General features: G+C 51.0%; 1 protein-coding gene across 1 annotated transcript; it reads left to right on the top strand.

Moving 5' to 3' along the window:
* The first annotated feature begins 438 nt into the window (after nt 1-438).
* WDTC1 (WD and tetratricopeptide repeats 1) lies at nt 439-25,094 on the top strand. Its single transcript, XM_083879420.1, has 16 exons — nt 439-593; nt 6,167-6,313; nt 8,690-8,773; nt 9,790-9,836; nt 10,919-11,030; nt 11,432-11,619; nt 12,271-12,453; nt 12,739-12,833; nt 13,920-14,035; nt 15,106-15,181; nt 15,778-15,874; nt 17,206-17,379; nt 20,679-20,914; nt 21,288-21,456; nt 21,837-22,029; nt 22,155-25,094. Exons 2-16 carry the CDS (start codon nt 6,206-6,208, stop codon nt 22,350-22,352), a joined length of 2,076 nt encoding a protein of 691 aa, XP_083735546.1. The 5' UTR covers nt 439-593; nt 6,167-6,205; the 3' UTR covers nt 22,353-25,094.
* Nucleotides 25,095-26,240: the final 1,146 nt, after the last annotated feature.

Here is a 26,240-nt window from a genome sequence, read left to right as displayed (position 1 = left end):
CTCAGCCCCCTCTTCTCCAGGCTGGACAAACTGAGCGACCGCAGCCTATGCCTTCCTGCCCTCCCCTCCAGACCCTTCACCATGCTCGCCGCTGCGGGGCGGTCCGAGCGCAGGGGGCTGTAACCCCCACGTTTGGGGCAGGCGAGCCGGCGGCCATCACTCCTCCCTCCTTGACTACATCTCCCAGCAGCCCCTTCACGCCGCCGCGCTCCCGCCCCCTGAACGCCGATTGGCGGATCGCTCACGATCAGTGTCCTCCCTTGCCATTGGTCCCGCGAGCTGTCGGCTCCGGCGCGGCGGCGCGCAGGAAGGGGCGGAATTCACGAAGGGGATTTACGCCTTTTGCGCGGGGCGGGGCGCGGCGGCTGGCGGGGGGGGGGCGGTTGCGCAGTTGGCGTGGCGCATGCGCAGCGCGCGGCGGCGGCGGGGGGCGCAGCGCAGCCCCGGACAGCTGGCGGGGGTAAACAGGGCCGGGGGCGGGGGGCACGGCCGGGGCCCCGCCGCGGCCCCTGCGCTGCTCCCGCTCTGCCCCGGATGGATGGAGCCTCGCCGCCTCCCGTGCCCGCTGCGCTCGCGCCCGGGAGGCCTGACAGGTAACGGGCCCCCGCGGGCTGGCCGGGCCCCGCCGCCCCTCTGCCCTGACAGACACCCGACCCCCGGTCCCCTTCCCTGCCCGCTGCCCCTCGGTGCCGCCTTCCTGCCGGCTGCCCCCTGTACCCGCTTCGCTCGCGGTTACATCTGCCGGGCCCCTTCTCTGTCAGCCGGCTCCCGGTTCCCGTTCCCTGGCAGCTCTTCCCCCTGTGCCCCCTTCCCTGTCAGTCCCCATTCCCTCCCCGGTCAGGCACACCTCGGGCCCTTTCCCTGTCAGCCGTGTTCCCTTTCCTGTCAGCTGTGCCCCTGTACCCTATTCCCTGTCAGCTGCCTGCCCTGTACTCCCCAAAACCCTTCCCTGGCAGCTACATCTCCATGTGCCCCTTCCCGCTCAGCTATTCCCCCTCGCCTCCCTTTCCTGGCATTCCTCCCACCCCGGGCTCTGTCAGGTGTCCCCTTGTTCCCCCGAGGTGTCACCATTTTTCTGTACCAGGAGTCTGACTCCTTGTAAGGATCTCTCTTTTATCCATTCTCCCACCCCAGCCCCTCATCCCCGTTTTCCCCAGGCCCTGCATCATCTGCTGGTACCACCCCCTGCCAGGTACAGCTCCTGATCTTTGGCTTCCCTTTCTCCTTCCCACTCCTGGCACTGCCCTGTCCTCACATTCCTTTCCCCTTTCCTGGGTGTGATCCTGCCCTGCTCTGTCCTCTGCTCGCTGTCCCCTTGCTAAAGCCTTCACAGGAACTTTCCCTGCCCTGGTGGGTGTTGTGCAGCCCCTTTCCCTGGAGAGGGGATCAGCCTCTCCTCCTCTGCCAGTTAAACTCCCTCCTGGAGCTGCTGGGCCATGTGAGACTTGGCACTGGGATGTTGCTTGGGCTGGGCTGGGGGGTTTTCCTGGCATCTTCTCTTTTCCCCATGGATATGTCAGCTGGGGATCAAGGGAGAGGCAGGACTGCAGTGGGAGGGCTGAGCTGGGGGCACCGTGTGGCCTGAGTGTGTCAGAGTTTCCCTGACAGTCCCCTCGTGCAGCCTCTGTCAGGGCTCAGATCTCACCTCTTCTCCTGGCTCCCTGCTCCAGCCATCTGGGGAGCTGCTGCTGCTCCTTACAGCTCCTTCAGCTGGAGCAAAACCTTCTTTTAACAAGGTGTTTGCTGCTAACCAGGTCATTCCCTCTTGGTTTTTCAGGTTTCCTTAAAAAAAAAAAAAATGTATTCCTATGTACATTTACATATTTTAATTTGATCTGTGACCTCTTGGAAAGGCAAGGTAAAGAGGACAGGGAAATAAGTTCTGAGGATAAAGAAGCCTCTCGAGGCAGGTTCTGGGTGGTGTTTGGATGGATGAAATAATTTATAGATGCTGAAGGGAAGGGTCTAAGGAACCTTCCCTTGGGATGAGCTGTGGTGTGCAGAGTGCTGCTTTTTCCCAACGACCTTGAGTTTGGAGCCTGAGAAACTTGGGCCCATCCAAGCAGTTAGGAATGGGACTGCTTGTTTAAAACTGCTGATTTCAGGAGTCCTGCTGCTTTGTGGAGTTCCTTGGGGCGGATGGAGCTTTTCCAGAGGGTGCTGGTGCCAAGGTTGGGGCTCTGACCCCCCTGTGCAGAGCCCGTCACTCTCGTGGTGTTGCTGTGGGTACTCAGGTGGTTCCATGAGAGGGAAATGCAATCCCCCAAATCCAAGCTGTGTGTGGGGAGCGTTTGATGTTGAATTGATGGAATTATTTGTGTTATCAGTGTCGAGGTTTTGTTTCCAGACTTGGAGGGAGTGTTCCTCTCCATGCCCTGGAGTACCCTTTGGAAGTGTACTTTCCCAGGAGCTTAAGGGGCTTTTAAATGACTGTCAGTGTAAACAGAGCCTGCCAGATTTGGAGCCCACGGAAATGTGTGCCTTGTTAATTTTTGACTGTGGATTTAAAGGCCAAGTGTTGTGAAAGTTCTGTTTGTACCCCTGGAGTTGTGTGTGGCAGAGTCCAGGAGGAAAGTGCAGGGAGCTGCAGGTGGGCTGATCCTCTGTGTGCCCCAGGGAGCAGTTTGGGAAGAGGTTGTCGCTGGAGGAGGTGACAGTTACTGAATCCCAGTTTTTAGTCCTGGTCTGGGATGTTCCAGGCAGGTTTGGAGCAGTGAAGGATGAGGGAAAGTTGTCCTTGAAGGGCGATAGAGAAATGTGCCCTGGTGTCATCCAAGAGATAACCCCAAACAGGTCACGGAACCATGGAATGGTTTGGTTGGAAGGGATTTTAAAAATCATTTTGTGGCAGTGGCAGGAACACCTTCCCCAGCCCAGGTTGTTCCAAGCCCTGCCCTGGAACACCTGCAGAGATGGGGAGGGATGGGGTGATCTTTTATGTGCACCCAAAGTGAAGCTGCTTGTGGAGTCAGCCCTGGTCGTAACAGTGCAGATTTGTCCTAAATTGTCCCTCGCTCTGGGACTTAATCCCTCTTTCCACCAGGAGCCGGTTGTGCCGGGTTAGTTAAAAGCCACAAGCTGCAAGAATGGGTTAGAGCAGAATTTGCACGGTGGTATTGCCTAAAGAGGAACATTCTTTACCAATTTCCATGGTGGAAATTTCCAATTCCTTTGGTGGTGACAAAGACACCCTTTGGAGGGACTTCATGTTTGGAAGCCATTGTGTTCAAGAAATTGGGAGGCACAGTTTACTTTTGTCTGATTTTTATTATATATATTTTGTAGGAGATCTACAAATCTTGGGAGATTTTGTTTTATTCCAGGGTCAGTTTGAAACTGGAGGCTGGATCTATCTGTACAGTGGTGGGGTCAATAGTCTTTAGTGTTACAAACACTTAATATTTATTCTGTTTGTTTGTTTTTTATTTATTTAATATTTGAACGAGGTAACTGTCATATCCATGGGGACTGTGAGTCTGTGATTGTGATCAGTTCTGGCTAATGCTCAAAATGTGATTTGGAATGAGAATTTGGGCTTCTTAATCCTTTGTCTGTGATTCCATGATAATTGAAGGGTTGCCAGGGCCTTTGTAGCTGTAGAATACCTGTTGAGCAACAAAAAACAGCGAAGGGAAAGGAGGAAGGGCTCTTGGAGCCTTCTTGGCCAAGCAAAGGCAAAAGATCTGTGAGACCTTTGAGTATTTTGCAGCATCCAGTTGCCAAATCAAGCACTTTCCTGGAAAGAGACACCTTAGGCTCCTGAATTCCTGTTTGACTGGGTTTTATCCACGCCTGTTACCCAAGCTCTGATTTCGTGGATGATTTTCCTCGCCTGTATCTTTTAAGAAGTGAAGTTGTGTTGATCTCTGAGATCTGCACTACAATGTTCTGTTGGGGCCACCTGTGTGTTACCAGGGCTGGCAATGACTTGTCCAGAGAGCTGGGAAGTTCCACAACACATCAGTGATCCCAAAGCCACTCCCAGAAATAGCCAGATCCTGTGTATTGCTGCTCTCACCCGGCCAGACTGGGTGTCAGAGTTCCACAAGGTAGAAGATGCTGGCACAGACGAGTCTTTGTTGAAAAACCAGGGACTTTGGGTCTGTTAAGGAGTGGTGGGTTTGGAGGGTTTGGATATTCCTTCCCTCTGGGCATCCTGTTTATACAGAGGGGTTTTAGGGTATTAATGGTTTTGCAGTGACTTATTTAGCTCTAAATTGGCCTCTTGGTGTGGGTTATTTATGGCTGTATATGGGAGATCTGGATCTTTCCATGCACAAGCATTTTTCCATGTGTGTCCTTGAGGTTGCTGGGTGCTGTTGGAAGAGAAAGCAGCTGATTAGAAATTATCCATAACTAGAGGTAGGAAATGTGACAAAAAAGACTCCTGAAAGAGCACTGGGGTGTTGTCAGCCTGCCTGGCACTGGCATGGAGGGGTCCTAAGAGCCAAATTCAGTTGTTCTTGAAGAGGAAGACAAGAAATCTCCCTGGCAGGGAAGGAGAGGAGGGGAGGAAGCTGGATGTTGCTTTGGGAGGGGAGACTGTGGACAGAGCCTGGGAATGTTGTAGGGAAGCACTAAGAAGAGTGGAAGGCTGCAGACAAGAGTGAGGCACTGAGATGTGCTGGGATATTGTCCCTGTGTCTTTGAGGATGGACTTGGGAACAGCCTGAGGCCATTCCCTCTCCTCCTGTCCCTGTTCCTGGGAGCAGAGCCCGACCCCCCCGGCTGTCCCCTCCTGTCATGGACTTGTGCAGAGCCACAAGGTCCCCCCTGAGCCTCCTTTTCTCCAGGCTGAGCCCCTTCCCAGCTCCCTCAGCCCTTCCTGGGGCTCCAGCTCTTTCCTCAGCTCTGTTCCCTTCCCTGGACATGCTCCTGCTCCTGTCTCTCTCCTCAGGTTTGGGGAAGCAGCTCAGAAAACTGCTCAGGAGCTGCAGAATCAGCAGATCCACCTGCCCTTGTGCCCAGATGCTGCTGCTTCCTCCCCTTCCTGTCCCTGAGGGAAGTTGTTGTTGTGGCTGCCCCATCCCTGGCAGTGCCCAGGGCCAGGTTGGACAGGGCTTGGAGCAGCCTGGGACAGTGGAAGGTGTCCCTGCCCATGGCAGGGTGGCACAGGAGGGCCAGTGGAAGCCCTCCCGTGGCAGCAGAGAAACAGATGAGGTTTGCCAGGGCTCCTGTTTGTTGCAGCATTTCTGTGAAACGCTCTTGTTTCAATGAATCAGCATTTCCTCATTTGGAAGAGGAAAATTTTGGCTTGTTCTGCCTGGAAGTGTTTTTAAAGAGGATTTTAAACTAGAGGGTTACATAGGACAAATGAGTGTTTGAAATTTAATTTTTTTTTGTTATTTTAAAGAGAACTGTAGAAATGTCTAAATGGGCCCAGCTGTGGGATGGAAATTGAGGGAATTTGCAGCATTTTTCAGGGACTGACTGATCCCTTGCTAGGCAGCCTGTCCAGCTCAGGGTTGTGACCATCACTCTGCAATTTTAATGTTTTTTAGCAGGAGTAGCCAATTCCATGGGGTTTCAGTTATTTAGGTTAGTACGTTAAACTCCATTAAGAGTGTTCAAAACTCTTAATTTCTCCTGGAAATTCAATTTTACCTGTTCTCCCCTTTTCTCTTGCTGAGGTAATTAGGTGTTCAGTCATCACCTCATGGTTGGCTGTTGTGATTTCCAAGGAATGTTTATGCCCTTCTGGATATTTTAGGGGTGTTTTGCTGATAATCCAATGTAGTAAATGAGAGAGAAGAGGTGGCCAGAAGCATCAGTGCTGTGTTTATTCACAGTATAGCCTTTGTTGGTTGTAGAGTTTGGGACACATGACGCTGGACATGAGTGATCCTGGAATGATGGGAGGGAAGCCTGGGACAGGACACTGCTCCAGACTCACAGGATCTTTGCTGGGAGGGAAACATGGATTTTCCAGGCTGATACAGTCCTGGAATTGTGCTCATCATGAATTCCTTCACAAACTGGGAATGGCCTTGAGTCAGACAGACATTCATTCTCCCATTGTTCCTTCCTTGAGTGTCTTCAGGAGCCTTTATTCCAGATTTCTCAGTTCTTAGCCACCACTATCTCTGGGAAGCAGAGCTTGCCCCTGCCTGTGAGTGGCCTGATGTGTGATGTCCCTGCCCGTGTCCCCTGCTGTCCTGTCCTGCAGGTAACTGAACACCCTCAGTGAGGATCTGGCTCGGCTGGAATGCTTGGATGCACAGCAGCTCTTCCCACAGCTTCTCTTTGTCTGCCCCACTGCAAGAAGATGGCAAAAGCCAACATCACCAGGGACATCATCCACAGGCAGATCAAGGTAGGTGTGAGCCCTGTGTTTGCTGGTGCTGGGGGGGGAGAGGGGACTCAGTGCTGGAGTGGGAAAAACTCCTGGTGGTGCTTTTCCTTGGGAACCAGCTCTGTTACTCACATATTGATAAGCCCTTTAAGGAGCTTAAGAGAACAAACACACAGGACCTGTCACTGTCTTTAATGGAGAGCTGGGATGAAGTCTGGCATGACAGGAGCACAGTTCCTCTCCCTGGGCTGGTTTGCCATCAGCAGCTCTGTTCCTTCTGAGTTGAAGAGAGAAATAGAGCTGCTTGTGTTTGGGCACCACAAAGGCCCTTAGCCAGCTTCTCTCTCTGCTTTCTGTGTTCTCCCCGTGTGATCTTGCCATCAGAGGTATTTCTGACTGTAGTAAAGCTAATGATCTCTGTCACAGCCTCTCTGTCTCCTTTTCTTTAGAGAGTGCTGTGTTGCTTCCTTTGTGTAGGGAAAAAAAACTTGTGCGGTGGTGGGATCAGTCATCTGATGGCTGCATTTGTGGAATATCAACGTGAAAGGACTGGCTGCAGCAGACACAATGGGCAATTATTGCTGGGACTCAGAGGCCTGAAATCATTTGCAGCTTTGCTGATAATCAGCATTCAGGAAAGGGATCTGTGAGTAGCCAGAATAAGGAACTGGGAGCTCGAGTGCTCACTTTGCAGTTTGGTACCAAACTCTGTTTTAAGCTTGTAATTTAATCCATGTGCGAAGATTTGTTTTGCTGCCCTAACAAGGAAGGGCTGGTTCTGTGGTTTGAGCCTTAGCCTGGGACTGTCTCAGACTGTCTGCTCTGTCAGACTTTGATGTGTGACCTTGGGAAGATTGCTAAGTCAGGCAGTTCCTTGTAGGAAAAGCAATATCCTACCCCACAGCCCTCACAAAGCCATTGGGGTTGCAGTAGCTCAGAATTATACCTGCAGCACCTTGCATGGACCTTGCAATGCTTTAGGAATGCTCTCCACAAAAATACATCAAGGGGTTTGAAGTTTGTCATGGAAGCTCCTACAAAAAGCCTGGTTTGTTTTGCCTCCAATCCTTTCATGTCTGTCTCCATTTTGTCTTCAAATAGCTTTTGGTGTGTGGAGTTCATTACTGAACACTGGGCTGGGAAAGGAATTCAGCACTCTGTGTCTGCTCTGGGACTACTGATGTGCTCCAAGCACCATCAGGGTGAATTTTTGGGCACCACCAGAGTGAATTTTTGGGCACCACCAGGGTGATTTTGACATTGGTATTCCCATCTCCAAATGCTGATGACAAAGGATTAAGTTGACAAGTGTGGCATGGAATGGGACCACAGCTGGGTCAAGTCCTAGGGAAGAATCTCCATGGACGTTTAGATGTTCCAACCAAAATCTGACTTGCATTCTCTCTCCTTCATTCCTGCCTCTGCAGTTGGCCTTCTTTCATCAGAGCCATCTGCTGATGCATCTGTGAGCCCTGTGAGATCACAGGGGAAACAACTGTCCTGCTTTCCTTCACCTTCATTTGTACTGACGCAGTTCTGTGGCAGCTGTTCCCATCCCTCTGGAACAGCCTGTGCTGTGGCACTGCAGCTCTGCTCCCTGCCTGAGGAGGAGCCCATCCCTGCAGGAGCTGCCCAGTTTCACCCCCAGTTCTTCACCCCATGGTGCTGCTGCCTTGGGACAGGCTCTGCAATGGCTCAGTGCCCCTGAGCAGCTCTGCTCCACTGCTGCTGTCCCCAGGATTGAGGTCTTGCCTTGCCAAGGGATAATAACAGGCATTCCCAAGTCCTTCCATATCTCGTGTTTCAGGCCCAAAGTAGGGTCAGCTCACTCTGCCTCAGTGTGGGCCTCTCAGAGCTGGTTTTGGCTCCCCAGCTGGAGCCTGGCACTGAGGTACACAGCGTTTTAAATCAGGGGCAAAGATTATGATCTGCTCACCTGGAGATGTTCAAGGGATGGGAAGGCTGGAGAGGGACTTGTCACAAGGATGTGTAGTGATGGAACAAGGGGGAATGGCCTTGGGCTGAAGGAGAACAGGTTAGATGGGATATTGGGAAGAAATTCTTTCCTGTGAGAGTGGTGAGGCCCTGGCACAGGGTGCCCAGAGAAGCTGTGGCTGCCCCATCCCTGGAAGTGTCCCAGGCCAGGTTGGACATGGCTTGGAGCAGCCTGGGACAGTGGAAGGTGTGCCTACCCATGGCAGAGGTGGCACTGGATGGGCTTTAAGGTCCCTTCCCACCCAAACCATTCTGGGATCCTGTGACTCCCTGTTACAGTACAGCACCTGTGGACACCCCAATACCTGCTGTGATTTTTAAACTTCAAGAACCTTCTGTGAGAGGGCAGGAGGAGCATTGTTGTGCTTGCCATGGTCAGTGTGGTGCTTGTTTGCTCTGCAGGAGAGGGGAGCGCTGGGCTTCGAGCGCCACTACCATGTCACCGACCCCTTCATCCGCCGCCTGGGGCTGGAGGCTGAGCTGCAGGTGAGTGTCCAGAGAGCACTCCAGCTCCTTGCTGTGCTCCTTTCTGCAGGAGTGTGAGAACTTCTCTGTTTCATGAGGTAAATGCTGATTCCTTGTTCCCCCAAACTGCATTAGAGGCAGGAGTGGGTCAGTAAGGGCTTGTGTGAGCTTTCTGCACTACCTGGAGAACCTTTAACAGGGTGGGCACCACCTAATCTCAGCACTGATGCCTGGAAAAGGCAATTGTCAGCTGTTCAACGGTCACAGCTCTAATGGGATCCCCAAGGAACAGATTGTGGTGCACTCTGACATACCTTAGAAAAGATTTTAAGATTATACAGAATATTCTGAGTTGGAAGGGACCCACAGGGATCACTGAAGTCTGAAGTGAACAGCCCCATCTGGGGGTCAAACCCACAACCTTGGCATTATCAACACCCTGCTCTATCCAACTGAGCCAACCTCTAACACATCAATTATCTTGGTCTGGGAGAGAAAGGATTCTTTTGTCCCACTTTTTAGTCCCATCTCCCACATCCAATGCTGCTCAACACTCCCCCACTTCCTGGTGCAATTGTTGGTTAATGTGGATGAAGATGGATGATGTAGTCACCCAGCAGCAAGGTGCTTCTAACAGAGCTATCAAAAGTGCATTTTCCCTGTGTTCCCAGAGTGCCTGTACATGTAATTTGTCAGCCTAGCCAAGGGCTTTGGAAGCAAAGTCACCTTTCCGTTGTAGAGCAGGATTTCAGCTGTAGCCTCTGAGACTAAACTGCCATTTTATTCAACACTACCTTTTTTTATTTGTTTCATTTTGCCTTTTCTACCCCAGCTGCTCTAGCATGTCTATCTTTTCTGGAGGTGCTTATCTACCACACGTATGGAGTTCTTTGCGGGGTTGGAATAAAAAAAAACCCTGCTTTTATTGGAAGAAGCTGTTATTTGTGAGGAGTTTGCTGTGTCCTTGTCTTAGGACAGCTCTGTTTGATACATCTGAAGTTTGAGTAATACCATCTTCCCTTGCCTCCTTCCCTCAGGGTCACTCTGGGTGTGTCAACTGTCTGGAATGGAATGAAAAAGGAGAGTAAGTATGTGGCTTCATTTGGGGAATCAGCAAAGCCATAACCCCAGATTTTCCCAAGAGTAGGATGTAGGTCATGTTATCATAAGCAGCTGCTTCCCATTTCTAGTGAAGTGGAGCTCAAGCTCAAATTTTGAGCTGTAGTAGAGCTCACGCTTCTAAAGAAGCTTTATTTTGTTAAATATATCTGGATATTATTAGAAATGCCCCTTTAGTGAGTTCAGAAGGGAAATGGTCAAACTAAGAAGTGGAGATTGAAGGCTGCTCCTCTTTTCTTAAGTGGTATTATGGATTATAATGGATATTTAGGATTTGCCCAGCTGGTGGTGACATTTCCCCACCCCCTTCACCATGCTGTTAAAAGCTGCTGCTGGGGGACACATATCCAAGGGAAGGAGGTAGAGAATTCACCCCTCTGCAATTTTAGAGGGAAACTCTAAAAGAGTGAGAAATGAGTGGATTGGAGGAGAGTGGGTATTTCTGCACATGCCTCTTACAACATCCAAAGTCTGCCCTCTGATACTCTTCAGAATTATTTACCAGTGAAAGCTTCATGTGCTCGAAAGAGAATGGCTACAAGGAAATCTGAGTTTAAAAGACCTGAGGGTTGCAGATGTCAGATTCCTTTGGTTCAGATGCAGATGGATGGACAAGGCCAAGAGCACCTTGCAATGATTTTAAAAGCAGTTTGTGGTTCACCCCATGAGCCCTGGGACTGCCTGGGCATATCTGGAGCCTGGGAATGAGTGCCTTGGCTGGGCTTCAGAGATGGTGTGGAGCAGTTAACACAGCCAGGGTAATAAGGGAGGCAGAGGCCCTGCATTTCGTTGTTTTCCCCTTGTAGTCTGCATGAGATGTTTCAGTCTGCTGTGTTTTCTGGGGGATTGCTATTTGTCTGCTTTAGCTCCTAGACCTGGCTGAAGGGATGGTGAGCAGCAAGAACAGAGAGCTGAGGGAAGGAGAGGAAATGGGCTGGTTAGGGCTGAATTAACTTAATGGATGTCTGTGGTCAAACAGCTCCACAGACCAGGCACGGTGTGGAACGGAAGAATTCATGGTGCATATTTGTCTCCTGTTCCTTTTAGCTTGTTGGCCTCTGGCTCTGATGACCAGCATACCATTGTGTGGGATCCTCTGCACCACAAGAAACTCCTCTCTATGCACACAGGACACACTGCAAACATCTTTTCTGTCAAGGTATGTGCTTAGAAGGAATGAATAACTAACAGAAACAGCAACCTGATGAGTAAAAGGATAAATCCTTGCTGGGAAACGTTTTCCTGCAAACAGTTTCCCCCACAAAAAGTGTAATATTTCTAATTATGGGGGAAAGGATTGAATCTAATACAGCACTTAGTTTATACAGATCTCAGGCTTATTCTGTCTGTGAATTGGAAGGAAATGGTTGTAGCAAATTGGGATGTGTGATGTAGGCACTCTGGTGTGCCCTGCTGTAGCTGGTGACTCCTGACTGTGTAAAGGGAGTAACATGGGTTAGCCCACGCTCCTGAAGCAGAGCTCCTGCTCTGTGGCTGCCAGCGTGTCCAAGTGAGCAGCCTCAGGGCTTCTCCAGGTGAGTGTCCAACCCTGTCCCGCAGTTCCTGCCGCACTCGGGGGATCGGATCCTCATCACGGGAGCTGCGGATTCCAAGGTGCACGTCCATGACTTGACTGTCAAGGAGACTGTGCACATGTTTGGAGATCACACCAACAGAGTGAAGCGGATTGCCACGGCTCCCATGTGGCCAAACACCTTCTGGAGTGCAGCAGAAGATGGCTTAATCAGGTATTCCAGTCGGTTTGCTTTTGGGAACCATCACAATGTGTGCTGTGCACAGACCTGAAGAGAGGCTGTCTCTGTAAATGGCTAAGCTCATCTCTCCCTTTCCTAAAACTGAAAGATTTATCTTGTAGAGTCATAAATACTCTCCTCAGCTCCTCCATTTTCCTCACTGCTAGAGAGGGAGGAAAGGAACACGTCATGACTTGGGAGTTTAATTTGGAACTGGAATAAATCTGTGCACATTATAGATCTGCTTTTAATGATTAGCCTGGTGCTGAGGCCTAGTGTGTGTTGAACTGAGGTGCTTCCAGTACCTGTGGCACAAATGACCGTTGTCCATGTCCTTGATGTCATCTCTTTTAGCTGTGTCACAAGGGGTTTGGGCTGGGTGTTGGGAGAAGGTTCTGCCCCCAAAGGTGGTGGGGCACTGAACAGGCTCCCCAGGGAATGTCACAGCCCCAGGGCTGCCAGAGCTCCAAGAACGTGTGGACAACACTCTCAGGGACAGGGTGGGATTGTTGGGGTGTCTGTGCAGGGCCAGGAGCTGGACTGGCTGATCCTCGTGGGTCCCTCCCGGCTCAGGACATTGCATGAGTTCTTCCTGCTGCCTCTGTTACCCCGTGACCCGTGTGCCTCACTGCCATCCCTTCACAGGCAGTACGACCTGCGGGAGAACAGCAAACGTTCCGAGGTCCTGATTGACCTGACTGAGTACTGTGGGCAGCTGGTGGAGGCCAAGTGCCTGACAGTGAACCCCCAGGACAACAATTACCTGGCCGTGGGGGCCAGCGGGCCCTTTGTGCGGCTCTACGACATCCGCATGATCCACAACCACAGGTAACAGCACCCGCCTGCAGGAGCAGGTCTCTGCTACGGGGATCTGGCTCTGGTGGGAAGAGGGACTTGCAGGGATCCAGCCTGTTTCTGGGAAATTTTGCTTTGATTTTTCTGTCACCCAAAGTGGTTTTGATGAGTACACTGGGGTGGTGTGAGGCTAGTGACCCCATAGCTGTGTGGGCAGTGGGCCTTGTCCTCGTGGGTGCACAAGAAAAGCCAGTGTAGATGAGGCTTCCGGCAGCTGAATGCTGTGGTTATCATAAGCCTGTTCCTCTCTCTGGGTAGGAAAAGCATGAAGCAGAGTCCTTCAGCTGGAGTGCACACGTTCTGTGACCGGCAGAAGCCCCTCCCGGACGGGGCAGCTCAGTACTACGTGGCAGGTAAGGGCCCTGCACTGGGGCACTTCACTGCCTCAAGAAACAGAGCTCTACCCATCACACACAAACCCTCTGCTCAGAGGATCTCTGCCATGAGATGTTCCATGGAACTGCAGGTTATTTCACTGGGGTAGTGAACTAGTCTTGCTGCATTTTGTCCGGCATAAATGTGTTTTTGTCACTCCTGCTGGAAAGTGAGGCGTTGGATATAACCTGGGCTCTATAGGCTTTCCTGGAACTGGTCCCAGCAAAGCTGCTGTTCAAAATCTTTTTGGCACAGAAGTGACTTGTCCTCATCCTGCAGATGAAGAATCAGTGATGCAGTGTCTGAGCAATCTAGATGACATTTTTCTCCAGTGCTCATTATTTACTATCTTTTACCCCAAAATGTTTGGGTTTTTTGTTTTTCTTAAATATCTCAGGCCAGCATGTTCAGCAGACCAGTTCTGACAGTCCTGCTCCTGATGAGTCCCACTAGAGGATTCCTCAGGTCCCCTGAATTGGTCATGCAACACATCTGCTGTCTGAAGAACAGAACCTGTGTGTGAGCTGAATATTTAGGAGCTTTGGTTTCCTTGTGCTAAGGGCTTTATTAAGGAAACCTAATTAGGGGGTTGAGGATGGAGGTATTCGCAGATGGCTGCAAATCACAAAAGCCAAATCCTAGTGAATCCCTAAAACTGAGATTTGCTGGGTTCTGCAGGCTCATTGTTAACAAGGCAGTCATAATTCTTCTCTTCATGTGGAAGTGGCTGTGCAAAATTGGAATCATGGAATCACAGAATGGTTTGGGTTGGAAGGGACCTTAAAACACACCTTGTTCCACCCTGTGCCACCTTCCACTAGACCAGGTTGCTCCAAGCTCCATCCAGCCAGGCTTTGGATGCTTTCAGAGATGGGACATCCATACCCAGAACCTGTGAAGAGGCACCTGTGCATAGTTTTGGTTCCTCATGGAAGGATCCAGTAAACAGTGGGAAATGGAAAACCCTGTAGGTGCTTGTGCTCTTGTAAAAGGGAGCAGCTGGGGTAGGACAAAGACTACAGTTAAGAGTTAAACCAATAATTCTGGACTTGTCCTCTCCACAGGGCACCTCCCAGTGAAGCTTCCAGACTACAACAACAGGCTGAGGGTCCTGGTGGCCACCTACGTCACCTTCAGCCCTGATGGCACCGAGCTCTTGGTCAACATGGGAGGGGAGCAGGTAAGGAGGCAGGAAATCTTCACATTGGGTCACTGGACATTGTTGTGTGCTATTGAAAACAGGTACAGCAACTTCTCTGTGGGTAATGTGATTGATTTTAAACTGCTTTCTGATTAATTCAGACTAAAGACTTGGGATTAGGGGTATATTTGTTACGCTGTCAGTGATCAAAGTTAAACCACATTCTGTTGTGGTTTTCCGATTCACATTTCACTCTCTGGAAGAGGAGAAAGAAAATAAACAAAACCAGTTCTGGAACTGGCCTTTATTGACCTAGAAAGGATTTCATATCTCATTCTTGAAACATCAAACTTCTTCTGTAATAGAATGTAGTGAATGAGGAACTTGGAGAAGCACAGGCCTTCACCTGGAATATTGATTGCTTTAATTTTAATCTCTGGGGGATATTCATACACCTTTTGTAAAGCCTATCAATGGGATGAGAAAATCCTCTTGACAGCATTAATCAGCGTGGATTAAACAGGACCTTTGCTTGTGGGCAGGTTGCACTGTGCTTGTCCTCTACAGCTCTTTCTCACACTCACTTCCTTTAGGAGAAGGTGGGCCAGGGGTCTGGCCTAGGGTGTCCATTCCTGTCCCAGTGTAGCTGTAAATTAGGATTTCACAGAGCTGCCCTGGGAGTTTCTTGGGAAATACTGTTTTCATCTTAGAAAGACTTTTCCTCAGTGTCCCACCTCTTTTCTGTCAAATGGGTGTTTGGTTTCTTCATTATCATTGTGTTAACTGAAATTTCTTAGTTGTTTAATTGAAATATGAAGCTTTCTGAGCAGGTGGGTCAGTGGTCAGGTCATCTTTTAAATTCTGCAGGTGTGGAGTAAGAGCAGATTCCTGTTTCTCAGTGTTATTCTCTCTGAACTGGGCTGGACTGGGACACACCCCAATTACTGCTGCCATCCCTTGTGTATCCATTTATAAAAAAGATTCCAGTGAGAAAATTGGAAATAGCAGACACAAACACGGAACTGTCTACCTAGAGAGCTGTCTTTCATTTCTGACTTGAGCATCTCTGTTTTGCAGACTTGTCTCATGCTCTTTTTTCCTTTCCTCAGGTCTATTTGTTTGATCTGACATACAAACAGCGACCATACACTTTTCTCCTCCCAAAGAAGTGCCACACTTCAGGGGGTAAGTGTGATGCTGTCTTAAAGGGAGCAGCAGAGTGGAGTTCTGTACCGCACGACTCATTTTCAGGGTGCAGGAGGACAATGAAGCAGGGTGTGGGTGTTGCTGGGCTGTTTCTGCAGTGCAGTTCATACCCTGAGTTCCAAAATCCTTCTGCAGTGGGACAAAACATGAGGGCAAAAGTGACCTGTGGAGAAGGGGGTGTGTGTGAGTTGAGAGTGCCTAAAGCTGTGCTCAAGGATTAAGCAGACTTTTCAGTGGTTGAAGGTCCTGGTATCCTCCCAGACCATTCCAGGACTAGAGTCCAACTATGGCCTGAAATCAGTCAAAAGTAATTCCCTTCAAGCTCTCCTTGCTGTGTGTGAGCACTTAGTTCTGTGTGTGTCTGAGTTTCTGATCTAGAAATGTATTATAAAGGGCACTGCAGAGGTTTGTAAGTGTAAGAGGACAAATCAAATCCAGGTGGAATCATGGAAGTTTTGTTTCTGCTCTGAATGGGGCTGTCGTGGTGGGTTGGCCCTGCTGTAAAATAAACCCTGAGTTTGTATAATCTACATTGATACTTAGCATGGTTGTGTATATCTTTTTCTAACCTTCAGAAGTGCAGAATGGAAAAACCTCTACCAATGGAGTGTCCAATGGGATCCATCTCCACAGCAACGGCTTCCGCCTGGCCGAGGGAAGGGCACACGTGAGGTGAGGGCACAGCTGCCCCTCCAGGGGCTTCTCTGGCTTTGTCCTCGTCCTTTGCAGCTCCACAGGGTGAGGTGCTGCCAAAAAGGTGTGAAGTGCAAATCCCTTGCCCTGTTCCTGCATTGTCAGGTGGCCTCTGTCCTTGGGGCTGTGCTGGCCTCTGGTGCCTGGGCTGTGAACAGGAGTCAGACCAGGCAGGAGCATTCGGGGAGAAATTGTCCACGAGGCTTTTTCCTCTTATGATGAATTAAGGTGGACAAAACCAAGAAATGAATTTTCAGGCCTGGAAGCAGAGTGTCCTGAGTGGTGGTTGCTTCCTGGCTTGTAGGAACTGTGTGTTGATGGTGGCAGAGGCTGGCAGGTGAAGGAACCTTGTTTCCCTTTGCCATTTTTTGGGCACTTGCTGCTGCAAACTGAACTGAAGCAGCCAGAGTTGTTCTGTGACAACAGCACTGGAACACTACTGCCATTCCTAGCATGGGAGCTAGGGCTGGAGGGAGCCTCTTGAGTTGCTCCTGTTGATTTCTTTCTTTTAGGCCAAAATACAACTGGGGCAAAGGCGCAGCAGCACATCTTGGTGGCTGTTTTTCTTCCAGCTGATGAGACTTGGTTCGAAGTCAAGGCACTTATTTAATACCATATATGGATAGTCTGGGTTCCTCCAAAGTCACTTTGTGGACTGTTTCAGCTCCTCTCCTCTAGATGGCCCCTCCACCGCGGCAGCAGGAATGGGGCTGGAATTTTGGGTTGCAGAGCATGGGCCTGGTGAGCTCAGATGCTGCTGCATGTGCATTGTTGTGCATTGCTAAAAGAGGATTGGAAACGTTGTTTATGCAGTCGAAACAAAGACCTATTGGTGAAGTCTGATGCTTAAAATACCCACTGCTCAAATTGCAGTGTGTCTCTGTAGATGAAGGAAAAATGGAAACAGTCAAATGATGGTCACACTGATGTAGTGAGACTGCTAGAGGGTGGTGAGGCCCTGGCACAGGTTGCCCAGAGAAGCTGTGGCTGCCGTGGAAGTGTCCAAGGCCAGGCTGGATGGGGCTGGGAGCAGCCTGGGATTGTGGAAGGTGTCCCTGCCCATGGCAGGGAGTGGAATGAGATGGGCTTTAAAGTCTCTTCCAGCCCAGACTGTTCTGGGATTCTATGGTCAAAACCTAACTTTCCTCTTAAACTCTGGTTCTTCAGGTCCAGAGTCCCTTCTGGCTTCTCCTGAATCTTTTATTAGGAAGTCTAGCAAGCATTAGCTAAGCTGGAACTAAACCCTGCAGACGCTGACCTGGAGTGAAGGACATACAACTGACCTGTGCTGCTCCCTTCTTCCCCTGCAGCCCCCAGGTGGAGTTGCCCCCGTACTTGGAGAGGATCAAGCAACAAGCCAACGAGGCCTTTGCCTGCCAGCTGTGGACCCAGGCCATCCAGCTGTACAGCAAAGCTGTGCAGAAGGCCCCCAACAATGCCATGCTCTATGGGAACAGAGCTGCTGCCTACATGAAGCGCAAGTGGTAAGGGGGAGTGTCACTGCAGGGGACTCCCAAGGCCACCCTGGGGCAGGGCCTGCTGTCCCTATGTCAGGTGGGCTTGGGGTTATCAGATTGAGACATAATTGGGCACCTCTGGCACAAAGGGGTGGAGCTGCAGTCTGTGCTGGACAAATCCTGGGGAGGCACAGCTGGTAGGCAGCCCATTGTTTCACCTACTGATGTGCTGTGTGAAATCCTGATCCTTTTCTGTTTAAAAAGAAACCCAAAGTCCACATCTGATTCACAGCATCTGGGTGTCTCCAAGGGTATCTGTGTTTATTTGGGTGGTTCTGATTTGCATTAAAGAAGGGCTCTCAAATCTGCTGTCAACACATGACGTAATGGTGACTGTGCTTTATAACAGCTCATGACAGAAGGTTGTTTTAGGGCTGCTGGGGTGACTTTGGTTGCTGCTTTATTCAAGTTCCTCACACTGCAGACACTCGGACCTGGTGGTTCCTGTGTTACCCCAGTTAACCCACACTCCTTTGACTGGAAACAAACCTCTAGGAGGGATCTGGGGAGCTGGCAGTCTGGAGGGGATTCTGCCCTGCTGGTTGCAAAACACCCTGTCAGCCTCTGCAGTAGGTAATGTCTGCTCTGACCAGTGGCCAGAGCTGCATCTGCAAGATACAGCTGAGTTATTTTAGTGCCTGTCCCCTTGAGCAGAGTGAGACTGAGTACCATGACTTGCCATTAACATATTTAAAATAGCTATGGTCCTTCATCTCCATTTGCTTTGTGAGGATATCCTTCTCCTCTCCCTGCTGAAATCCCCACTATGAATTCTCCTCTCTTCTTGCCAAGATAAAGAGCAGCCAGCAGTTGTTGTGACTGTTGGTAACTGGCCTACTGGCTGTTTTGCAATAGCAGAGATTTAGGAGCTGCCTCAAAAAGACCTCAGTGTTCCAAAGGAGAAGAACAATAGGTTGGGATTAAGGGATGGAACACAGAAGCTGAGTGCTGATCTCATGCATGACATTTTTCTTATAGGAATCGTTTTTCCCGAAGGGTGTTGGCACATCTGAACCTTTCAGTGTGTCAGCTACTGCTTTGCCACAGTTTTGGGTAGCAGGAAGATGTGAAAAACATACACACAGTAGGTTTCTGTGGCATGCAGGGGTAGGATTTAAATAGCACTGAGGTGATGCCTTCCAGGTGCAGAAAAGGGGCACTTTTCTGCTCAGAACAGTTTGTGGAGTGCGGAGAAGGTGGCTGGGCTGAGGAGAGGCCGACAGTGACCCAGGCTGAACCACCATGTGTCTCTGAGATGTTCTTGATGTCTGGAGCAGGAACAGGTACAGGCCACCCTCAGAACCCTGCAGGTCCTGCTTTGGCCTCATTCTCTGAGTAACAGAGAGAGCAAGAAAAAAGGAAGGTCTGTAATTTCCTAACCTCCCCTTGTTCATCTCCCTTAAGATGCTGCTCATATTTTCCAGTACTTTCAAGGCTGTCCTTTGAAATTTTGCTCCTAAAAGCCAACTGCATCCCCCTCTGGCTTGCCTTCAGCAGTCCATGTTGGCAGTACTGAGCTGATTTCTAGTTTTGCACAAGCTGAGTCAATCCTGTAACAAAGGGAGAAGCCAGAGCCTGCTTTCCATCTCACCATGTCCATTTTCACACCAGCCTGTTGGGCTGCCAACGCTGGTAGTTGAGCTTGAAGGATGTTTGAGGGTGGCAAAGCAGTTTAAAAGCCCAGTCAGGTGTGCAAATGTGAGACATCTGTCTGTCATCTTAACAGGTAACTTGCATTCCCTCTTTCTCTGACTAAAAGTGGCCTGTTGCTGTGTGTCCTGAATTAACCCTGGCAGTGCTGCAAAGAGCCCTGGAGAGCCCTGTTCCTGCTGCAGATCTCACGGGCAGGGCTGTGCTGGGGAGCGGCCAGTGCCCCCCTGGACAGGAGGGAGCTGCAGGGTGAATGGTGTGCAAAACATGCTCCTGCAAGATTTGGAGCTCCCCTTAATAAGTCCAGACACTGGGACAGCTCTTCCCTGTTCCACCTGCACATGAGGAGGAGCTTTTTTACTGTGAGGGTGACAGAGCACAGGGACAGGCTGCCCACAGAGGGTGTGGAGTCTCCTTTACTGGAGCTATTCAAAAACAATCTTGAGGAATGTGCTGTAGGGAGCCGTGTTTGTACAGGGATGGTGTCCTGCATGACCTCCAGAGGTCCCTTCCAACCTGAGCCTTCCTGTGGTTCCCTGACAAAGGTTTCACGTGGTCTAAAATGGTTGCTCTGTGAATTCATCATGTCCTTGGGAGTGTTTTGGACCTTGGTAAGTGCAGTGCACAGAATCCTGGAATGGTTTGGGTTGGAAGGGGCCTTAGAGCCCATCTCATTCCATTCCCTGCTGTGGACAGCGACACCTTCCACTATCCCAGGCTGCTCCAAGTACTGTCCAGCCTGCCCTTGGACACTTCCAGGGATGGGGCAATCACAGTGGGGCATGTAGGTTGCAGGTATGAAACATTATCATTATTACTATTATTAACCATCAAATGGAGCCTTGGCACTCTGTTCAGGCAGCTTGTGGGTCTGAGCAGTTGAGGCTCAGTGCAGGTACCCCAGGTGTGTCTGCCCTGCCAGCCTGAGCTGGGCACCACACAAGGCTCAACAAGTCCCTCCTGCTTCCAGAGCACAGCCAGGGACAGCCTCACTCCCACAGCCCCGTGCTCAGGGAAATCAGGCTGCAGACAGAATACAAATACCCCGTGCAGTCCATCTGCTGAAAGGCTCACTTCTAAAACTCCAAGGTTTTTCCTATAAAGGTGAGAAAAGGCTCCTGCTTGAGGTATTTGTCCCTTAGTGGTGGGAGGTGGTGCAGCTGCTGTCCGGGGGCTCCTGGGCCGGAGCTGTGCCGTGTGTCCACACAGGGGCACGATTGAGCTGTGACAGGGAGCCCGCCTGGCACGGGAGGGCTGTGCTGCCTGGCCAGAGGGCTGCTGCATCCTCCATCTTCAAAGGACTTCCCGAAATGTGCTGCAGCAGGGAGCTCTGCTCTCTTGGATTTAAAATGGCAGGTCAGGGCTGGCGGGGCAGCCTGGTGTGGTCACATCCCAGAGCTGCCTGTGGGTGTCTGCAGAGGCCTTGGGGAGGCTGGGCTGGGTCAGGTGGTGCCCCCGAGTCACAGCAAATGCTGTTAGTGAGCTCTTGGGGTGTGGGATTGTGTAGAGAGCTGGAAACAACAAGCTGTGGAGTGAAATGAGAGCTGGGAAACAGCAGTGGAAAATGTTTGCTGTTGCTGCTTGGGCTGGCTAATCCACTGCTCTGTTTTCCTCAGGGATGGGGACCATTACGATGCTCTGAGGGACTGCTTGAAGGCTATATCCCTAAATCCCTGCCACCTGAAGGCCCATTTCCGCCTCGCCCGCTGTCTCTTTGAACTCAAGTACGTGGCAGAAGCACTGGAGTGTCTGGATGACTTTAAAGGGAAGTTTCCAGAACAAGCACACAGCAGTGCCTGCGATGCACTAGACAGGGACATCAATGCTGCCCTCTTCTCCAAGAGTGATAACGGTGAGTGCTGCTGCTCCTGGGCTTCTCCAAGGTTACACTGAACCTAATGAGCACACAAGGACTTTCCTCCTTAAACTGCCCCTCTAAAGTAAAGCTCCAACTTCTGAGGGAGATTGATTGTTGCTGTGCACAAAAACTGGCCTGAGCCTGTTCTCTCCTTGTGCCTGGTCCTGGTTTGCTCTTGAGTGAGAGAGTGATAAAAGGAGTCTGATGTAGCCAGGAGATAATCTGGAAGGAAGGAAGCTTCATCCCCTGAGCCCTGCTCCCTGCTGGAATCATTCTTAACTCTTCTCTAAGGCTGCTGGGGTCTCCTGGGGTGCATTTTGCTTAGAACTCCCCTAGTGGTGCTGAGGGAAACGTGTTGTCCTTGCAGCTGAAGACAAGAAGGGGGGTGGCCCCATCCGGCTGCGGGCCACAGGCCGCAAGGACTCCATCTCTGAGGACGAGATGGTGCTGAGGGAGCGCAGCTACGACTACAAATTCCGATACTGCGGCCACTGCAACACCACCACGGACATCAAAGAGGCCAATTTCTTTGGCAGGTACGCTGGCACATGGTAGCAGGGCTGCAGGATAGGAGTGAGCAGCAGCAGGATGATGTGTTCTGTGGAAGCCTCACATGTAGCCCCATGTTGCTGTTCATGAAATGACATGGACACTGGTTTGGAGGGTTGGGACAAGCTGACAGGAACCCTCCTCCCATGTTGCTGCATGAGCAGCTGATGAGCAGATCCACAGAGGACCTGGTTGGGCTAGCATTTCAGAAATCCATTTGGGATTGAAAACAGGGCTCCTGGGGGTAGCATGGGGAACTTTGTCTGGATGTGTAAGTGTGAGGGGTGTCAGCCTGCTGATGATAGAAATTCTCAGCCTTCTGGAGCCTGGCTCTTGAGTGACCCCAGGCTCTACTCCTCTGCCCTAGCAATGCCCAGTACATCGTCAGTGGCTCGGACGACGGCTCCTTCTTCATCTGGGAGAAGGAAACCACCAACCTGGTGCGTGTGCTGCAGGGAGATGAGTCCATTGTGAACTGTCTCCAGCCTCACCCCAGCTACTGCTTCCTGGCCACCAGCGGCATCGACCCAGTTGTGCGACTCTGGAACCCCAGGCCGGAGGTAAGGGCTGCAGTCAAAGCCCCCCTTGTTGTCTTTCCTGCTGTCTTTTCCCTCTAGGATCTCCCATTGCAGCAGTAGGAACAGCCCCTCCTTGCTCCTGAAGGCTGTCCCTTGGTATCTTGCAGAGCGAGACCCTCAATGGGCGCGTGGTGGTGGACATGGAAGGTGCTTCCCAGGCCAACCAGCGGCGGATGAACGCGGACCCGCTGGAGGTGATGTTGCTCAACATGGGGTACCGGATCACAGGACTGACCAGCGGTGGGGCCGGAGGCTCGGATGATGAAGACAGCTCAGAGGGGCAAGTCCAGTGCCGGCCCAGCTAAAACAGAACTGCCTCTCCTTCCTCTAGATGTTTGGCTGAAAGGGAACCGAGTTTCCTTGGTCCTGAACTTTCTCTGGTGAATGACTGCACTGTTTCGCACTATGCACAGGGTAGGACAAGCTGGCAGGGGCAGGAGCGGCCGTCTCTAAACCATCACCTCCTCCTCCTCCATGGCAGTGCAGTCCGGGATTTGCCTTTAGTGGAATTTAGTCCCAACAGGGGTCTTTGAGTGTCTGTGAGCAGTGTAACTGGTGATTATTTTTCCAGAGCTGCTGTATGATCTGGTACAGGGGCTGTTGCCTGCATTGCAGGGGGGATGTTAAATTCCTGAATAAAATACAAACCTAGGGCAGGGGTTATGGAATGAATTTACTGCAGTGATTTTGAAAGCTTGACTGTGCTACCAGCCTGTCTAGAGGCCCCCGGTTTACGGTTGTTGGCCATGAAACACCTGTTTTGTCCCATAACATCTTTCTTCTGGCTTCCATCTCAGACACGTCAGCAGATGTAGCTGTGCTCTATTGAGGACTGGAGGTTGCCTGTCTTGTCCCCCTGTCTTAGCTGAGGGATCAGTGAAGGCACTGGGTGTGTGCAGCTCCACGAGGCAGAATGAGCTTGCCGGGTTCTGATACTCCCTCCTGTGGTCCCTGAGCCCTTGGAGGGAGGTGACAGTGATGGGCACAGGTTGGATCAGAGGCCTAGGACTTGTGTAGCTAAAGCTGCTGAGAAAAGGGGCAGGTGACAGCCCCTCTCCATTGCCCAAGGTGTATAGCTGTGTTCACTTTCTCCTCTCCACGTCACCTGTGCAGGAGCTGAGGATGTTGTCACCGTGTGAATGGTACAGCTACAGTCTGGAGTTGTCAGAAGCAGCATTTTTGTGCAGCCAGCTGCTCTGTCTTGGCCAAGGTGGGCCTTCCCTGCCTCTGTTGGTGTAACATCAGATGGATTCGTGGTCCTCTCAGGAACTCTCCTTCCTCTTCCCACTCCCCATGCCCTGACTGGCTGCAAAGCCAGGAGCACACCTGGAAACAGCACTGTACTTCCATTCCTTCCCCCTCCTGTAACACAGCCCTGTTTTTCCCTCTTGCAGTTGCCAAACACTAAATACCCCACAGATCTTACACAGCTGTGCTACAACCACCTCTGGAGGTTGTTTTTTCTAGGACTATCAACTAAGACCAAAGAGCCCCTGGAGATCTGAACCGCTCTGCGCTGTCTCGTGTCTCTTCCTGCCGAAGGTCTGAACATGTTAGCCTTGGTCCCAGGGGTGTGAGGTGTGTGTCTGGGAGTGTGTGTGCGCATGTGTGTGTGCTGTTCTTCCATGTGGTGCAATCCCTGGTCTTCCTGTTGCTGCCGTGGAAAGATGAGAGGCCTCCCTTTCCTCCCCTGGCTGCCTGTGGCTGCCTCTGGCTGCCAGGCACTGCTGAGCGCAGCTGCACGGGGCTGCCTGAGCCAGGGCTGCCTCTGCCTTCCAGAACAGTCCTGCAGATGAGGAGGGAGAGAGGTCAGCTGGCAGCATCTCTCCAAGGACACTGTTCCCTGCAGAGAGAGAGGACTGGGAGCTGAGGGTGCCCCTCAGACAGAGACTCTGCTCTGTCCCAGGGTGAAGCCCAAGCTCGCCCTGGTGCTGTGGGAGCTCCTCAAAGGGACCAGCTCCCCGTGTGCTCTGCCCAGCTGCGGTGGCAGGATCAGCCTCCCCTCTCCTGCTGAGGCAGAGCTCACCTGGGCCAGGTGTCCCTCAGCTCCCGGGGCAGGTTGGTTTGTTTCCACGCAGTACCTGTGACTGTTGAGTTCACCTGGCTGGGGGCGTAGCCACGTGCACCCCCGGCATTTGCTGCTCTTCCAACCCCAGAGGCAGCAGAAAATTCTCCTCACTTGGGTGGCTTTCTGACATGATCTGCCCTTTTCTTTTTTTTGCTTAAGGCTTCCTACTAGACGCATCCTCTTCTTTCTTTTTTTTTTTTTTTTTTTTCCCCTCCTCCCACTCAAACTTTTTTTCAGCTTTCGGTAGACAACGTCTGCAGACTTTGATTTTTAAACTGAGAGACTGAGATGGAAAGCTCTGAAGAGAACAGACCTCTCCCTCCCCATTCACCTTTTGCTGTGGCAGCTATTTTTTGGGTTTTTTTACCTTTGTGAGACAGTGCAGCTCTTTTACCTGCCAGTTGCAGTGTGAAAGCAACCAGATTCCCTGCCTCTGCAGTGGGTTGCTGTTTTTAATGGCTGCTTTGGTTAAAAAAAAGAAGATTAATAATAATAGGAGAGAAGGGGAGAGAAAAATCTTTCTGCCTCTAGCCCCTTTTCCCCTTGCTGTGGGCAGATTACTTGCTTGTCGCTTGTTAACAAGGAATTTGTATTTATTGGTGAAGGAAAAAAAAAACATGCTGGGGAAGTCAGGAGAAGATGTTGCTTTATTGACCTCTGCTGTTTACTTCAACCCCCTCTTTGGGAAAGCTTCTTCCTGCTCTTTCTGGTTAACTCTTTCTAGCCTGGGATATGCAGGGATGCCTCCTTTATTTTTGTATTCTAGCAATGGGCTCTCCGTTAGGAGACTCTAGGATTCTCTTAGTGTTGCAGTGACCATTGCTTCTCGCTTTTTTGAGTACTAAAGACGATCATCTCGTAAACTTTGCCCCTGCAGTTGTAGAGGTAACACACGAGCCTTACTGCCCTCATTAGAAGGGGCAGAAAACTTGTTTCTCTGGTCCCTGGAAGAGAAAGGGTTAAGCGATTAAACAATTCTTTGTTCTAGTTCTTTCCTGGTGTCGTTTTGTTTGGGGGATCGTTGTGGCTTTGTTCTACCTTTCTCCTCTGTCAGGGTGGGAGGAGGGTGGCCCTGTTGAGGCCAGGTGCTGTCTGTTCTTCAGAGGCTCCAAAAACTTGTGTGGGAAGGGGGCTGGGGAGCCCAAAACGTGGCCCATAAACTGTGGTGGTCAGCGCTGAGTTAATTTATCCAGGTTTGGGAACTCAGAGCTGTCGGTGGAGCGAGTTTGGAGCTGCCAGCATTGGGGTGGGGATGGGAGCAGCTGCCGGGGAGGAGGGGAGGGAAGCACATCCTGCAGAGCTGCTGCAGCAGTCCCTGTGTCTGAGGGGCTTTCTCAGAGACAGCAACACGGTAGAACCCTGGTGAGGGCCCCGCTGAGCCCGGGGCCAGAGGGGCAGCAGGAGGCACAGAGCTGCAGGAGCCCTCCTGCCTTGTGGCTGCTCTGCAGGAGTCCCTTGGCCGGGGCTGCAGAGCCCTGGGGCAGACCCGGGGTCACCTGCCTGAGCCACCCCCCGAGAGGTCCCTGTGGCAGCAGAGCACATTCCCTGCCTTACATGGTGTGTCCAACACCGACCTTTGCACCCAGAGATGTTCCTTTGCTAAAGGATTTCACAAACTCACTTTTTCCTCCAGGTTCCTGCTGCAAAATCTCCCAAATATTTCCTTGCTCTCCAAGCTGCAGGCCTTAAGGGAGAGTTGGAAACCCAGGCTGTTATTTTCAGAATCCATTTGAACTCTTAAAATTCCTGTTGGACACCTTTCAGCCGAAGGTCTTTTGAGGCCTCTTCATTTCAAATCCTGTCTGATATAAATTATTGCTTTAAAAGGCAGCTCTGCTGTAACAAAGCAATGAGCATCCATAGCTGGAATTGGCAATCAGCTAATTGGGTCAGCTCTTGGAGTGAGTGGTTGGAAGCTGAGTGTTTGAATTGTGGGTGGAAATGGGTAGAAGGACCCAGAAAATTAGTTTTATTTGTCATTTGGATGAGAGGATTGGGTTGAGGAGGCAGAGGAGGGATGTGCTCTGGGATGTGGAGGGAGGAACAGTTGCAGCCTGACTGACAAATTCACTTTTCTCTGACGGAACCGTTGGCAGTGCCAGCAACAAAACTGCGAAGGGCTCAA

The sequence above is a fragment of the Zosterops lateralis genome (assembly GCF_965231275.1).
Source record: "Zosterops lateralis genome assembly, chromosome: 28".
Lineage (NCBI taxonomy): Eukaryota > Metazoa > Chordata > Aves > Passeriformes > Zosteropidae > Zosterops > Zosterops lateralis.
Note: the sequence above shows the minus strand (reverse complement) of the source record. Positions and strands in the feature narration are given on the sequence as shown.